Consider the following 17753-nt stretch of genomic DNA (forward strand, 5'->3'; position numbering starts at 1 on the left):
TTGAGAAGGCTTCACAACGTGCTACTTATACATACACTCATACAAAAAGTTTGCAAAATAATGCGGTAGGGGGCGCTTTCGTGTATACGTTTTATACATTTGAATTATTATATTCAAACAAATCGCTATGAAGCCCGACATTTGACAACACCGCTGGGCTTGAAAACGTGCGTGAAGTTTATTCTTATGTGTATACCATCGGGCGTAAATCATATATTGTTAGAAGTAAGAACAACTACAGTATTGAAGAAATATCATTCCGAAAACAAAATTCAATGCGGTTTTTAGTATAATCATTTATTTTTATGAATTAAAACAAATAAATTGTGTTATAATAAAACACATTGTACCTATATAATATTAGATATTTCTTTATCCCATTTCCTGTAACAGGTATTACAGATTTAAAGAAAGAAAATGTTTAACGACTGAAAACCAAACAAATTGAAAAACCAGAAAATAATACAAGATAATAAATAAAATATATTTCAAATTATGAAAAAATGAAAATACAAACAGCTACATGTGAAAAGGTACAAGAGTATATACTACATATTATACTTGGTTAATACTTTCAATACATTCTATTATATTTATAATTGAAGTTGAAAATGACTAAATATAATTAATAAAACATTGAAATAAAATTTAAAAAGTTGTATTACTTTTTAATAGCAAAAAACTAAACATATTTTACTTATTAATTTAAAAAAAAGTTTATACCAGCGTGATACAAGTCTAGAATTTTTGAAGTATATTAGAAAACGTTTAACATTTATAAACAAAAACTTTTACTGTGGCCCATGTCTTATCCTTGAATAAATCTTTATGTTTTTTCATTACCAACTCGGCTTCTTCTTTTCTCGGAGCCTTTTTGTTTTTTATGTGTTCTTTGAAAGCATTTTTCAATACATTTTTTTGCTCTGAATTCCACTTTCCTCGCTTGCCTTTTCTTATATTATTTTCCCTTTTATCTAAAACATAACACAGTTGATTTTTTATTCCACGTTCTGTAAATTAGGTCTCCAACATTCTTAGTTTTGGGTAAGGAAAAATAAATAATTACCTAAATCTGCATTTTTTATTACTTGTTCTCTGAGCTCCTGTTTCCATGTCTCTTCTATTTCATTTTCACTATCATTTTGTTTTCGATCTAAAAACAATATAATATATAAATCTTCATGCCAGCATATTAATTTTTTTCTATTAATCCAATAAACTTCATTTGCTGCTAAATTTACATAGTGAGTAAATCATATTTCAAATTCCTCGATATTTTGTAGATACTAGTTTACGTAATTACTGATAATTGAAACATCTAAATTTTTTTTAATAGGGCGAATTTTGAAAATAAACTAAAATTTGAAATGTTCATTGCACTATCGCTTGTGGTACTAATATTTTAGTTATGAATTGACCTATTGATGTTCTACCGAAATTATCAATAATAAGTGAATGGAATTCACTTTTATGATTTTTAAAAAACTTCATTGTTAAAAAAATAATTTTAGTACTTCAAAAGAAAATAAATAATTATGAATTTCTTACCATGCAATAAAGGTTTTTCTGTTTCAGTCTCATCCAGCAATGATTCATTGTCTGACAAAGTTATTTCGTCAAGAGACTTTCCTTTATACTTTCCTACTTGTCCACTATTAATGGCGATAAGTAATTTGGAAACTTTTGCGGTCTGATACAAGTCTTGAGGAAGCCTACGAGACAGTACTAGTTAAAGTATTAGAAGTATGTACATTCAAGAATGTAGTCAAGTAGACTGGCCTTTAGTTTCTGTTTTTTAAAAGAGGATTTTAAAACAAAACTTTCTCTTTGGAAAAGTATGCGAAATACGAACAATGTCAAAAATAGATAATAAGAGCGGTTTTAAAGGCATAAATAAATATTTTTGGCCTAATAAAAACGGTTTTATTACACATTAATTTTTTTAAATCAAAAATATAATACTACTCGATATTGGTGTAACCTGGAAACGCAATAAAATTAAGATTCTGAACCCTAAATACTATTTTGAAAGTATAGATTCGATCCACTACGGTATAAAAAAAATTATTACTTTTTCAGTTTTAAGTTGTTGTATTTATATACAAATAAACTTAAATTGTCATTTATTTGTGTCCTGTGAATTGTAATTCATTATTCACGATTAAATAAGCTACATCATTATACTTGATGAAACACAAGTATATGTTATTTTTAAATACATAGTCGTTGATAAAAACGATAAAAAATGAAATTTATAATCACCTATAATACGATTCGTGTGTTTTTTTGGTGTGTCCCATGAAAGTAGCGAACTGCTCCATTTCGTCATCCTTAATACTGATTGCTTGCAATACTGTGGCAATTTGTTTCCTTAAACGGGTTGATGTAAACAGAGATGTGTCCGTTACATTAGCCTTCGTCGCCATCTTTTTCACAATATGATACCCACTTAACCACAGCTCTGTGTTAGGATTACCAAATAAATACGGATTGTATTCCGGTACACAAATACTTCGGAAACTTAGAAGAAGTTCAATAAATTTTTGAAGGTCCGGTGGAAATAAAATTGCAACAGGTCTGCTCCCTTTTCCACCTGTCACTACTCTTTTATAATTCTTGCACAACGTTTGTTCAGTTGAAAGACAATCTAGAAACTCGGTTTGCTGGTTTTCACTGACGTTTAAATTATAAGTCTCGGTTTTCAGATATTGAATTTCCCCAATGCGCTTTCTATTTATTAATAATGTCAATGCTAAAACAGACTCAATCAGTTTTCGATAGTTCAACTTAACGTCGATATTCTTCTTTAACGCATCTGAAGCTTCATTGGCTTCGTTCATTACAAAAGTTTGAAATTTCATAACATCTTGGGTGAGTGGCAACAATTTTGGAGTAGCATAATTGATTTCCTTCAAATGTTTCAGTGCAAGGCTTGAAATCTCAGATGTCCAATGGTTTTCAATAAGATTTTTCAAGCGCTTAATGTCTTTTAAACTTTCTTCAGCATTAGCACAAGATATAATAGGACTTTTTTTTATAATATTCTTTGTAGCTATGTCACAAACTTGCTTTAGCGTCGTCCCCATGTGTAGCGCCAAACTGCTTGCTTGAAAGCTCTTGGTTCTTTCACAATATCCACTTATAACTCTTACAGCTCCGACAATATTGTCAAAATATTGTGGTTTTAAAGCATCGAATAGTAGTTGAATTCCAGTTGTACTTCTCAAACTCATAAGAAGTCGACCTAATTCTCTCATTTTATTTGAGATAACATTTCTTATTTGAGCACGCTTGTGCTTTCTTAGCAAGCTTTCAGCATATGAGCAAATGAGCATATTTTTCATAGCAGTTCTTGAAATCTCGTCACTTCGCATAATTGGAAAAACTTCTTTTTTCAATCGCAAAGAAGCAAGAAAATCACCGTGTACACCTGAACATACAGTAAATACTTGTGATAAAGATAAATGATTTTCGCGTTTCATATTTTTACAGTTAGATCGTGCAGGACATTGCTTTCTATGCCTTCTTAAATACATTCTTTTAAAAAATCCCATGCAATCAGGGCAAGAAACAAATAGTGAGGTATCTACATCTTCAGCTTCCTTGGGTCTTCGTACAGGTCTTATATTATTAGTTGATAAGGAACTAACAAAATTTCCCTGACGGCGAATGGCATCTAACAATAATTTTCTTCTGTGGTGATTTGGAGGAAATGACGAAAATTCCTTAACAGCACCTTCATCACAATGTCTTCTAATTAAGTGTCGTGCAAAATGTGTTACATCGTCCAAGCAATACGGACATGATGTTTTTTTGTCTTGTGAACGGCCTAAGTGTGACTCAACGTTAACATGAGAGGGTTCTACAAATTTACCGAAGTTGACTATAAAAGGATCTACGTGCTTACTTGTAGTTTTTAGTATTAAATTTTGATTAAGCAGAGTAGAAGTTGTTGATATTTCATTAGACTTATAGGAATTATTGATGTTTATATTTTGTTTTGTTTTTTTGGTACTTTTACCTCCAGCTTTACTAATTCTTTCATAACTTTCAAGCGGAAATTCTTCATTTTCCTCATCATCGCTTGAAGGCAGATACTCACTCCCAGATGATTGAAAAGGTTCTTCCATTTCACCAATATCATAGTTTTCTTTAGATTCTTCGGACGGTTGTCTTTTTCTTTGAGCTACATTTCTTAGAGGAGAATACGTTTCTAAAATTTCCTTACTGGTGTTGTCTAGGGGCGGTTTTATTTGTATATCTTCCAATATAACTATTTTTTTTTCTTTTTTTTCATTGGGTTTCTCAATGTTTTGTTTTTTAACTAGTTGAACACCTGTTTCTTCTTTATCTATAAAATCATAGACATCTTTTAGCTCGCCTTTTACAGTAGCTGGCAAACTTAGAAGGCGTAATGCTTTATTTCTATAATATGTTTGTAAACCTTTTGTTGTTTCGTATTCTGGTAAAAAAAGCAGACTACTCTCGTCACGCCTTGTCAGATTTAATATTTTTTCTGTTCGTTTACTCATGACTAATCGAAGTTAATTTATTCTGAAAAAGAGCAACTGGATGATTTGCAATTAAGGACAATTTATAACAAATATAGAGGGCTATTCAAATTCGTATCTGTACTTGGGTATCTCGTAAACGATAACAGGAAGACCAAAAAATCACAAATAATTTTTTTGCCTGTACCTTCTTTTATTCGCAGACATATTGAAAATCTGTTCACATTTGGCTATTGGCATTGGCTATTGGCACTTGATGTGGGCTATCAGAATATATTCATGAATCTTTTATACAGCTTGTCATCTGACTTGGGCCACCCCCATCTTTGAATTTTTAAATACGAACCTGTATTTTTTGTTGTGGTTTTTGTATCGTCGACGTTCACTTCATACTGAGAAATTATATTTAATTTTATATTTCGGGACTTTTCGGTATCATTTCATTATATTTGGGTGAATTATCCCCTTTTAAATTACGGCCCTGGAAATTGATTGACTGAGTTGAATAAAACCACAATAGCAACTTTCAACTCCTTATGTACCGTAGAGTTTTTCGAGAGTTTTTTTTTCATTTATGATAGCAATCATAACATCCGAAATGAACACTATAATTGTAATGAAAATTGAAATGAAATAATTTATATACACAAAAAATCAATGGCGCAGTAAATGTTCGAATTGGTGTCCTTCCATTTTTAGACATTTTTAAACTCGTTTTTCATATTATGTATTGCCCTTGATACACTCTTTTGCTGTATTGTTACGAAAGCATTCAAAATTCCCAATCTCAAGTCTTCCACACTTTCTATCTTTCTGCCAGCATAAATCCTATTTTCCTATAGAAAATAGTCCAAAATAGTAAGATCTGGTGATCTTCAAAGCCAATTTATTGGCCCATTATTTGCTATCAATTTCTTTTTTTGCTTATCAAAATTCATATAATATATTTATTTTGTAGATATGTTCCAGATAATCATAAAAGGTTTTGCTATTCGAAGTTCATTGTAGAAAACGCTCAGAACAACGGAAATTTGAAAAAATATGAATAGGTACCCAAAATTGAACAAACATTCTCGAAAAACTCTACGGTAGGTACATACGAAGATGTGAAAGTTGCTATTGTGTTTTTATTTAAATCGGTCAACCAATTTCCAGGGCCGTAATTCAAAAGGGCATAATTCACTCAATTATAATAAAATATTACCAAAACATCCCAAAATATAAAATTAAATTCAATTTCTCAGCAAGAAGTGAACGTCGACGATCCAAAACTACAACAAAAAATACAGCTCCGTACTTGAAAATTCAAAGGTGGGGGTGGTCCAAGTCAGATGACACCCTATATGAAAGATTCAAGGATATATTCTGCTAGTCCACATCAAGTGCCATTAGTAAAATGTGGACAGATTCTCAATATGCGAATAAAGAAGATACAGGCAAAAAAATAATTTGAGATTTTTTGGTTTTTCCTGTATATCTCCTGTATAAAGAGTTATATTTGATTGTTTTACATCATTGAATAGGTCTCTAAAATACGCAACTTTGCCACAATTCAACTGACACTCTATCTCTTATCGTTTACGAGATACCCATGTACAGAAACGAATTTGAATAGCCCTATATAATGAAAACAATTTCCAATATTTATTCTTAGATAATGATGAATAGGTCAATTTTATCTTCCTTGTGCTGCTTGCATTTCTTTCTTCACATAAACAAATGCGTACGTCTTTCAAACATAAACAATATTCCTTTATATTATTATGCATTAATGAAGGTACAAACTTAAATAGAATAGAATAGAATAGTTTATTAACTACGTTACACTTTCATGTATCCAAAGGTTATAGACCTTCGTAAATGACGAAAAAATTAAAATAATATGTTTTTTTTGTAAAATATTTTATAGTGAAAATTATACAATAAAATGTATTATTGAGTTTTATTATGGATTCTCATCAAGTATCGGCCAGTTCAATTCAATTATTGAAAATAAATGTACTTCATTTTGAACAATAATCATATTTACTGACAAACCTAGTCAGTAAATATGATATATGTTGGTTACTCCCTTTAATTATAATAATAAAATATTTTTCTATATATTACGGAAACTTATGTAGACACACTGTATAAGTAATTAAACGAATTTCATTAACCTTTTCTTATCAAGCAAAATATTTTGTGAAAAATAATATCTTCCGTGGATATGCAATAATACTTTAACAATTTTTTCATAAACTAAAACAGTGGTTTGAAGATATTTGTTAGTTTTTTGGTTTGGTGTCCTACATACGTAAATGCTGTCCATCGTTGTGTTGTTTTGTCTGTTGGGGTAACTTGATCCTTCAGTTTCGAAATAATGAGGGAAAATTTATAAACAAACAGATGGACTAGCGATGGGATCCCCAATATCTAGCATTATATCCGAAATATACCTGCAAACCATAGAAAATCTTAACAATAATAAGAACACATGATGAAAAAGGAGAATGGTTCAGATACGTTGACGATGGACTGTACATATCACAAAACAATGGAATAAGAATAGAACAAATAACAAAAGAAATTAACGAAATAAATCAAAAACTATCTTTCAGCATTGAGGAAGAACACAACTCAAAACTTAACTACCTGGACATAACCATAGGATATAACCACAACAAAACACAATTTCAAATGGCAATATACAGGAAACCTACACAAACAAGCTCCACCATACCCGCAAGTTCAAACCATCCACCATCACACAAAATGGCTGCCTATAACGCATTCATATATAGAATGTTAAGGATACCACTCAGCAATGAAGCCCGAAACAAAGAACGGAAAATCATATACCAAATAGCGAACGAAAACGGATACACCCAAAAGACAATAGATAAACTAGAAAACAGAATCAAACGAAAAATACAGAACAGGGATCAAGCTACCCCAACAGACAAAACAACACAACGATGGACAGCATTTACGTACGTAGGACACCAAACCAAAAAACTAACAAACATCTTCAAACCACTGAACATCAACATCACATACAAGCCGAACACGAAAATAACACAAAAAATAAACAACTTTGAGAAAGAAGAAGACAAAGACCAAAACGGGATATACAGTATACAATGCTCGGACTGCAACAAATTCTATATCGGCCAAACCAAGAAAAAACTGATCCAAAGGTACAATGATCACAAAAAGGCATACATAAATCCAACAGTATATAAATCAAACCTTGCAACACTCGCCATACAAAACAAACATAATTTCCCCCCACCAGAGAACATAAAACTAATAAAACAAATCAACAAGGGAAACCGCATGGACATTTGGGAAAACTTGAACATCCATAAATTCAACAGTCATAAATCACTTATCGAGGAACAAGTACAAATTAAAACACAACAAGATCTCACATTCAATATATTAAACAGAACCATACACATTCCTAGAGAAGATCTAACACGAAGAAGAGTACCTGATGCAGAACAAATACAGGAAAATTCACCTAAAGTACCTGAAATACCTGAGTTAAGACGCTCTGACCGTATAAAGAGACAGACAACAGGATGACCAGTTCAATTTGAGGAGTGCCAGATGATGACAGTACTACCAACTGTCGAAAGCGCTCGCAGATAATTAATAGAAGATATAAAGCTTCAGATCCTTTTTGTAGAATTTAATATTGAAATATATATATATATATATATATATATATATATATATATATATATATATATATATATATATATATACACCACATGCTACAATTTAAAGTACCTGAATTTCAAGTATCTGATTTTTTACCTAAGTTTGTAATGAATTAAATTACCTAAGCTTATGTTCCATTTTCCACATTTGAAAAAATATTCAGTAACGGAAAGTTATTCAATTATTATTGATTATTCAGTAAATTACCGGAATTCCTGAATCTATTGATTTCTAAACATTCTAAGATTGAGTTTCAAACTCTTCTCTTCTAAATGTAACACATTGTATTCATAATTGAACTCATGACCTTCTGCTAAAACGTGATTTGCGAATGTGGAATTGGTCTTTCTATTCACAAAACTACTTAAAATTCTTTAATTCTTTGTTAAAATGTTCTTTCTGTTTGGCCAATATATAGTTTTGGACAAGAGCCACAAGTCAGCTTATATATTCCTGATCTATCGGATACCGAAGTTTTATCTTTATTTTTTTTAATAAATTTACTGAGATTATTATTCGTTCTGTAAGCTACGTTCACGCCTTCTTTCTTCAAAAAACGGGAAGTATTCCTGATTGGTTCACCCAAATATGCCAATGTCCTATAACTGACGTTATCGCATCTCGAATATGGGTAGACCAGGTCCATGGCTTGTATTTGTAGTTTTTTGGAAAGAATGGAGTTTATAATATCTACCTTATAACCGTTATTAACCGCGATTTGTTTGATCAAATTCGGCTCTTTCTGGAAATTCCTATCAGACAGTGGAATATTCAATAATCTGTGAAGCATACTATTGAATGCAGCAACTTCATGCTGGTAAGGGTGAGATAGACACATGGTAAGAGTACTTACCATTTGTCTAAGGAAGCCATTGTATGGCGAATAACGTGTTGCATTTTTGTAAAACTGTCTAGTGAAATTCTCACAATGAAGTGTTTTTAGAATACGTTAGAAAAAGTGTTTCATTTTATTTGTGCAAGTGAGAATACTAACCAGTATCTTGGGTTATTTCCGAATCTTTTTAATTTGTGGTAAGGCATTCGGTTAAACAGACATAGTCCACCACAGTAACGTTAACAATTTGCTGATATTTCACGATGCTTTGATATTAGAAGATTGGCTTCCTTTTTTGTTAGTTAAGGTTAATGCAGTCAAGCTGCTGGAAAATAATTCCATGAAAATCAAAAAATAAATAGATAAGTACTCTTTGATCATTCCCATATTGATTTCAATTTAAGAGCCACCGGTATACAGGTGTTTCAGCCTATTGGGCATCACACCTATTGGTGTGGAAGGTTAATGCAGTATTAACCTTTCTAGATTTCATATATCATTTCTAGAAACATGTGGATATGTGGATTCGTTTTCCGATGGCATTTCAGGTTAGCTTCCTAAATTTCTGCTACCGCAGTTGTCGGTTGATTGGCCAAACCACCAAATAAAAACTTGGCAAGTTGACTTGGGTGTCACACCAATAGGTGGTTCCACTTATGTTTCGATTGCGTTTACGCAGCTATTTTTATCAAGTACTCTTTTTGGTTTTTTCTCATTCTGTCTTATATATATATATATATATATATATATATATATATAAATATATATATATATATATATATATATATATATATATATTTTGCATATATATATATATATATATATATATATATATATATATATATATATATATATATATATATATATATATATATATATATTGCATATATATATATATATATATATATATATATATATATATATATATATATATATATATATATATATATAGCCGGTTATGGGCCTTTCCCCACCACTATGACGTATTAATTGCTTTATTTTTTGTTGTTTAGTATCATCGAGGCGATGTGGTGCATGGATCGTTCAGAATTTTTTTCCATATGAGATTTTGTGTGTGTGTGACAAGTGAAATTTGATTGGTGTGTGTGTGAGAATGCACAGTACAGGGTTTCATCATGTGCTTGTCTGTGTACAAACATACGTCTGCATACTTCGAAGATCCTTTAAATAATGAATGTTCCATCGGTGTGAGCCCACAAAGTTGGTAGTGGTGTGACGTCACATCAGCGACCGTTCAACGGTAGAAGAGCGACATGTTCACTCCACGACGTGTGGCTGAGTAATGCGTAATCATCGGTGTGACCTCACCTCTCTCGATGCAGTAACGCAACGCATCGCTCTAGCCTCGCTATCGATGGTGATACGCAGGCGGCCGAGGACTGTCTTCCTAACGTCTGTCGTCTACGAGAGCGCAACGACCACTGCCTGTTCGTATCGAAATCTGTGATCGCATCCAGCTGGGAGGTGGGGTTGGCGCATGTAGCTGAGAGGTGGGGTAGGCTATGACGTTTGGACGGACCCAATCAGACTGTATTTAAGAAGCGAACGAGTGTTGGCTATGTCAGTTTACATCAAGTGAGTTAGTGATATATCATATAAAATATATTCCTGTAACTGTGGTAAATCTTTCACTCGTAGTGACAATCTTCGTCGGCATCAGTTCCAGAGTTGCCAAGGAGGGCCTTCAGTGAAACGGATGAGAGTAGACAATGCAACATCTATGTATACTTGCAATTATTGTGATGTGACAATTCCTATGACATAAGACACCGAAGAACCATGAGTCATAAAAATAATGCATGTGTTCAATTGTCTGAAGGTGTTCAAATTATAACGAATGCATTCAACTGCCGCATTGCTACGTACAGGGTTGAAAGTTCGGTTGTATCCAGTGACTACATGTCATTTTTCAATGTCATTGAATTACTGGAATCGGCCATAGGATTCATAAAAGCATTAAGGTGAATATAGAAGTTTTTGGGAATTATATTCTTCAGACTCAAGATTCGAGGGACATGAAGTCATTTAATTCCCAAAATAAAATAGTGGACCAATCTTCAAATTCGAACGCTGTTTTTGATGGATTTTCCGTGATGTAATTGTGGCTCAAACGACTGAATTCCAGGAACGTGACTCAGGTATTTATTTTTTTTAGATGCAGCTCATAAATTTGTGATTTGAAAATCATTTATACCAATGAATGCACAAACCCTCGAAGAAGAGGAACAATTTGCTGCAGCCAGAACTTGTGGTATATGTAATAAACCATTTATTGATGGTGAAGTCAAAGTAGAGATCATTGTCATGTTACAGGAAATAAAAGATCACATGCCGCTCATTCCAAATGTAATTTGAATTTCAAAATCCCTAACTTTGTACCTATTATTTTCCACAATTTAAGTGGCTATGATTGCCATTTATTCATAAAAGAATTGTATAGGAATAAAGAGAAAGTTGATGTCATCCCACAAACAAAAGAGAAATATATATCTTTCACTAAGCATCTCTTCACACACACCTATATCGATAAAGATGGTAAGGTTAAGAAGAAATATCTCAAAATGAGATTTATCGATAGTTATTATATCACGTATTTCTAAAAACCTTTTTCAAATATTGAGAGGAGTGAAATTTTTTTGAATTCTCCAAGTTGTTCACGAGATCATTCATATGAATAAGTAAAACTCGAATAACAAATACTAATCTGAAATTTTTCAGATTTTTCCCAATTCTCCGATTTATTTCTCGAGATCATCTCGAATAAATTAGAAACATTAACTAAATTCAATCACATATTTCTCACATAATTCATAATTCTTTACACTTTACAATATTCCTAACAATTTGAGATGGATATCACAAAACTGAAGGAAGTTTGTGAAATTTCGTAATTTTTGTGGTAAATATGAGAGAAATACGTGATTCACTAGAATTTTTGTGTTTCCACATTATTCTAAATGATCTCAAGAACCGAAACGAAAAATCGAAGAAAATTTGAAAAACTCCAAAGTTTTTTGTTATTTTAGTTTGGATTGTTCGGTGAATAATTTTGTAAATGATGCATAATTACACTCCTGAAGAAAGTCTGCAATATTTGTAATGTATATGAATTATGTGGGAAATACGTAATTTACGTGTTTCTTCATTATTTGAAATGATCTTCAACAAGTATATCGGAGAATTGAAAAAACTTTCGGAAATTTCATAATATTTTTGTTATGTGAGTTTTAGTTATTCTCGGTGAATAATTTTGAAAATAATGTTAATGTTAATGTTAGTGAAATTGTTATATTTCACTCCTGTACAACGACGAGGAAATTTGGAAAATTTCATAGTATTTGCGTTATTAGAGTTTTGATTATTCGGTGAATAATTCTGTTGATAATGTGACAATTGCACAATTTCACTCCTACGTTAGTAGATGAACAACGTATGTTCTGGCGCAAACGGGAGTGGGGGTAACCTATCAGCGTCATCGAAATCGACGCAGGATGGAACGAGTATAGTAGCGATTTAAGCGTGGAACTCCGCCCCTCGGCCCCCTTGGTACTCCACCTAACCTATCGGCCCCCTTGGTACTCCACCTAACCTATCAGCTCCCCCGGCCCCCTTCAGTCACGTGATTTTAATTAAAAAAAAGTTTATAGTTATGAGATTCGAACCTGGGTCGTCCGCGCCGTTGACATTGTCCTTAGCCTCTACACCATCGTAAGATATTGAAGTTAACTGCGAATGTTGGGTATTTATAGCGTTAGTTTTGTCGGGACCGAAATTGACTCATTCATTATACTTGACAGCAATTTTATTTTTGATTTCCGTAGAATGTAATCGTCATTATCATATTGAAGATAGGAAAATATACTTAGATTTGGGAAATATTAATATTTCTTGTAAAGATGTGCATGTGTGTGTAAGAGCGAGAGGCGCGTGTGACGTAATCGATGCAAAGAGAGATGGAGATCGAAGTTTTACCGGTTGCTAGTACAAGCAGGTGTTGCCTGTTGTACAATAAATCAATGTTTATGGAGTAATGTAGCGTTGCCGGTTTGAAAATTAAGTTATAGAACACACAGAGTCATCTATGAGTCACTAGCTGAACTATCTATTGGTTGAAGAAGGACACTGTAAACACTAGACTCATAAGACTGCATCTGTCAAATGTCAATACATGCCAGCATGGCAGGTTCGGCGTTGCCAGTTGTACAATAAATCATTGTTTATGGGGCAATGTAGCGTTGCCGGTTTTGGAATTAATCGTGAACTACTCGACGAAAATTGGAAACGAAGCGAAAATTGGAAACATTAAAAGCTTGAAAGTGACGTAGTCAGCGTGATAGGTGGTGGCGTGTGTGACAATGAATGAGTTATTACAAAGAATAATAGCGCAACTGTCAGAAGGGCACTGAGTTGTATATTCACTAATAATGATCGGATCATCGCATACAGCACGTCAAATGAAAGGATAAGAAATGGAGAATTCATCGACAGAGAAAAAACAAATATGGCGTAATGAATATAATATCCAACGCCTAATGTGAAATAACATAGGAAGAATTGCAAATTCAACAAACTTGTAATTAAAAAATGTTGGGTTATGAACAACTATAAGTTTATTCCAATTGCAGAAGCTTGATCCAAACGCAGAATTTATTGACAAAGAAAATGAAAAAATCATTGTATACTGAAACATATGGTATTTTTGGATTCCTTAGGGTGAGAAGGTTTCGAATCCATCAAAAAACGACCACTTCCGGTCCTCCGATTTCGATATCAATGCATTCGTTTAGATGCCAAAAAACATAATTAATCATTTTACGAAGTCAAAAGGACCGTATAACCTATTTTCATTATACTAGCAGCAACAGACCGATGTGGGTACTCATTTCAAATGATTTCATTTGTAGATTATGAAAAGTATAATATCGAGCGCCTAATGTGAAATAGCATAGAAAGAATTGCACATTTAAAGAAAATCATTGAACATATTTGAAATTAAAAGTTGTTGAGTTATGAACAACTACGAGTGTAATGTAATTGCAAAAGTTTTATTCAAAACACATAATTTGTTGATAAAAAAAATGGAAAAATCATCGTATACTGAAACATATGGTATTTTTGGATTCCTTAGGGTGAGAAGGTTTCGAATCAGTCAAAAACAGGTCACTTCCGGTCGTCCGATTCCGATGATTTTGACATCAATGGATTCGTTTAGATGTCAAAAAACATAGTTAATCATTTTACGAAGCCAAAAGGACCTCATAACCTATTTTCGCTATATTAGTCGCAACAGGTCGGTGTGGGTACTCATTTCAAATGATTTAATATAATAATTTAATAAAAAATATAATATCGAGCGCCTAATGTGAAACAGCATAGGAAGAATTGCAAAGAGAAAATCATTGAAAAAACTTCGGATCGTCGCGTACATCATGTCAAATGAAAGAAGATGAATTGCAGAATTCATATATAAAGAAAAAACAAATCTGGCGCAACATGTCAGAAGGGCACAAAGCCACATTTTTGTTATTAATTGTCGAATCGTCACGTACAGCACGTCAAATGAAAGAAAAAGAAATGCAAAATTTATCGACAGAGAAAAAATAAATATGGCGCAGTATGTCAGAATGACACTAAGCAACATCTTTGTTAATGATAACGAATGCAGAATTCATCGACAGAGAAAAAAAAACGGAGACGATGCCAAGAGGGCACAAAGTTGTATCTTCACTAATAATAGTCGCATCATCACATGTAGTACTTCAAATAAAATGGGGAAAAAAAACAGAATTCATGTGTTTGTTGCGCTTTTCAAATCCAAGGTGACATGGATCAATGTCAACGCTGAATAGGCATCTAACAAAGACTCTTTGATTTTCTTTTGTTTCATTTCAGAATATGTCTTCACTAATTTTTATATTCAAACCCAAGGTGACATTGATCACTGCCAATGCCGAATCTGCATCCGGAGATATGCAGTTCTAAAAGCGACGAAACAAAGGCTCTTTGTTTCATTTTAAAATATGTCATCACTTATTTTACTATAAATACGTTATGCATGGCGAAATGAGTGACAAGTGCACTGATTTCTATTTGAAAGTAAGTGTTTTAAGTTTGACTTTTCCTCAGATGAATTTATTCAAATGTAATTCAATTGAAAGTTGTTGAGAATTGTTGAATCCTTTGATTTCCAAAATTTTTCTCGATAACGTATTCCAAAATACTTTATTGTGAGATTTTCATTAATTGTTTTACAAAAACGCAACACGTGTTTCGCCATACAATGGCTTCATCAGGCGTGTCTTTCAACTAATTCTACACATTCCATACTAAATATATATATAGTTTATGGAGTACCTGAAATCAAAGTACCTGTAAACGAAGTACCTGGATTTTAAGTAGCTGATATTTCACCTGAGTTTCTAACGAATTAAATTACCTGCACTTATGTACCATTTTCACATTTGAAAAAATATATTCACTAACGGAGAGTTATTGAGTTCTAATTGATCATTCAGTAAATTACCCGAATTCCTGAATCTATTGATTTCTGAACATTCTAGAAGATTAAGTTTCAAACTCTTTTCTTCTAAATGTAACACCTCGTACTCATGATTGAACTCATGTCCTTCTGCTAAAAGATGGTTTGCAAATGTGGAATTGGTCTTTCTATTTACAAAACTACTCCTATGTTCATTAATTCGTTGGAAAAATGTTCTTCCTGTTTGGCCAATATACAGTTTTGGACAAGAGCCACAAGTCAGCTTATATACTCCTGATCTATCCGACACCAAAGTTTTGTCCTTATTGTTTTTAATAAATTTACTTAGGTTATTATTCGTTCTATAAGCTACTTTTACGCCTTCTTTCTTCAAAAAACGGGCAATATTCCTGTTTGGTTCCCCCACATATGTCAATATCTTATAACTAACGTTATCGCATCTTGAATATGGTAGACCAGATCCATGGCTTGCTTTTGTCGTTTTTTGGAAAGAATGGAGTTTACAATATCTACCTTATAACCGTTATTAATCGCGATTTGTTTGATCAAATTCAGTTCTTTCTGGAAATCCCTATCAGACAGTGGAATATTCAATAATCTGTGAAGCATACTATTGAATGCAGCAGCTTTATGCTGGTACGGGTGTGTGGAGGAATTATGTATGATAATGTCCGTGTACGATGGTTTGCGGAAAATTGCAAACTCATGTTTATTGTTATTTTTCGTAATGGTTAAGTCCAGGTAATTTATTGAATTATTTACCTCCCTCTCAGTGGTAAATTTTATTGACGGGTGGATGGAATTGGCATATTCAATGAACTTGCCTAATTGCCTATCTGTACCAGTAAAACATACTAAGATATCATCTACGTATCTGTACCAGTACAAAAAATTGTTGGCTAACTGATTATTATGGATTTCATACTCTATGTTATCCATGAAAATTTCCGCCAGTAAGAGACTCAAAGGATTCCCCATTATTAGTCCTTCATTGCATGTTTTTCTCGATATATATATATATATATATATATATATATATATATATATATATATATATATATATATATATATATATATATATATATATATATGTTGGATGATTTCAGTCGAATGTTTTACATGTCGTGGTTTGTTTGAGATAGTATTCGCATATATTGTGGATCAAAACATAAAGCTTTCATTTTTCATTTTTCGCAGATGGATTTACAAAAGTTGAATGCAAGTTCGATCGTGAAGAGAAAGCCAAGTATCAAAGTAGCAGATTTGCCTGTGGAGATGCCGCAGAGGATATTCACTGCCAAAATCGTGAAAGGAAAATTTGGTGAGGCGGTCTTGTTAGATTTGGGAGATAAAGTTTCATTTCTACCCCACCGAGTGACGGAGGCGTATCGTCCTCACTTAGAAGAATTTTCATCAGGAAAATACGCTATTGTGTTTAAAGGGTTAATGGACATTGGGAAACCGAATCTTGTCGTTTCATTTGAGATTGTACAAAATTAAGGTCAGTATTGTTTCCAATTTTTTCTTTGTTTTATAGGCAAAGAGTTTTTGGGTGTATACAATATTTTGTAAATGAGTGAAATTGTGACTTAGTGTCTTTCTGACATGTTGCGCCATCTTTGTATTCTCTCGTCAATGAATTCTGCATTTTTTATCCTTTCTTCTGACGTGTTGTACACAACTTAGTGCCCTTCTGACAGTTGCTCCATTTTTTTTTTCAATAACTCATTGATTTCCACAAATCCTCACACATTTTCTACCACGCCTCCACTTCCCACGCTGACTACGTCACTTTCAAAGTTTTGATGTTTTATCACTATTATTATTATTTTTCGATCCACATTTCCCAGTTTGATATCTTCTAACACAATTATTCTACTGATATTTGATTTCCCAATTCTGATTGGCTGACGACACCACTCTGTAACACAAGTTAGGCTGATTCTCAAGGTTCGGTTCAGGAGTCTGAAAATTCGCAAAACGAACCTTCATACGACAAAGCTTGGACTTTAGTCATCTCCTGATGATGCTTACTTGGTTAGCGAAACGAGTTAAGTGATAAATGACTGTCATATTGAAATATGAAAAAAAACGACAATAACGACAAAACGATGACGAATAAAGGCACGTAAACTGGTCGAAAACGCACGCAAAACCGTCGCACGCAAAACTGTTGAAT

At 32.8% G+C, this 17753-nt stretch overlaps 2 protein-coding genes across 2 annotated transcripts in view; both read right to left on the reverse strand.

The window, feature by feature from the left end:
- The window catches only part of LOC141480556 (uncharacterized), a 285808-nt gene that overhangs the window by 241091 nt on the left and 26964 nt on the right, over nt 1-17753 (reverse strand). The gene's annotated exons all lie outside the window — the stretch shown is intronic.
- On the reverse strand, nt 730-5474 carry LOC111512943 (uncharacterized). Its single transcript, XM_074170682.1, has 4 exons — nt 2263-5474; nt 1549-1712; nt 1067-1153; nt 730-974 (listed from the first exon to the last, which is right to left on the reverse strand). The coding sequence occupies exons 1-4, from the start codon at nt 4530-4532 to the stop codon at nt 769-771; spliced, it is 2727 nt and encodes a 908-aa protein (XP_074026783.1). The 5' UTR covers nt 4533-5474; the 3' UTR covers nt 730-768.

This window comes from Leptinotarsa decemlineata, unplaced genomic scaffold, assembly GCF_025532065.1.
Source record: "Leptinotarsa decemlineata unplaced genomic scaffold, Ldec_3_MD MMD2_P_RNA_scaffold_11, whole genome shotgun sequence".
In the NCBI taxonomy this organism is placed as follows: domain Eukaryota; kingdom Metazoa; phylum Arthropoda; class Insecta; order Coleoptera; family Chrysomelidae; genus Leptinotarsa; species Leptinotarsa decemlineata.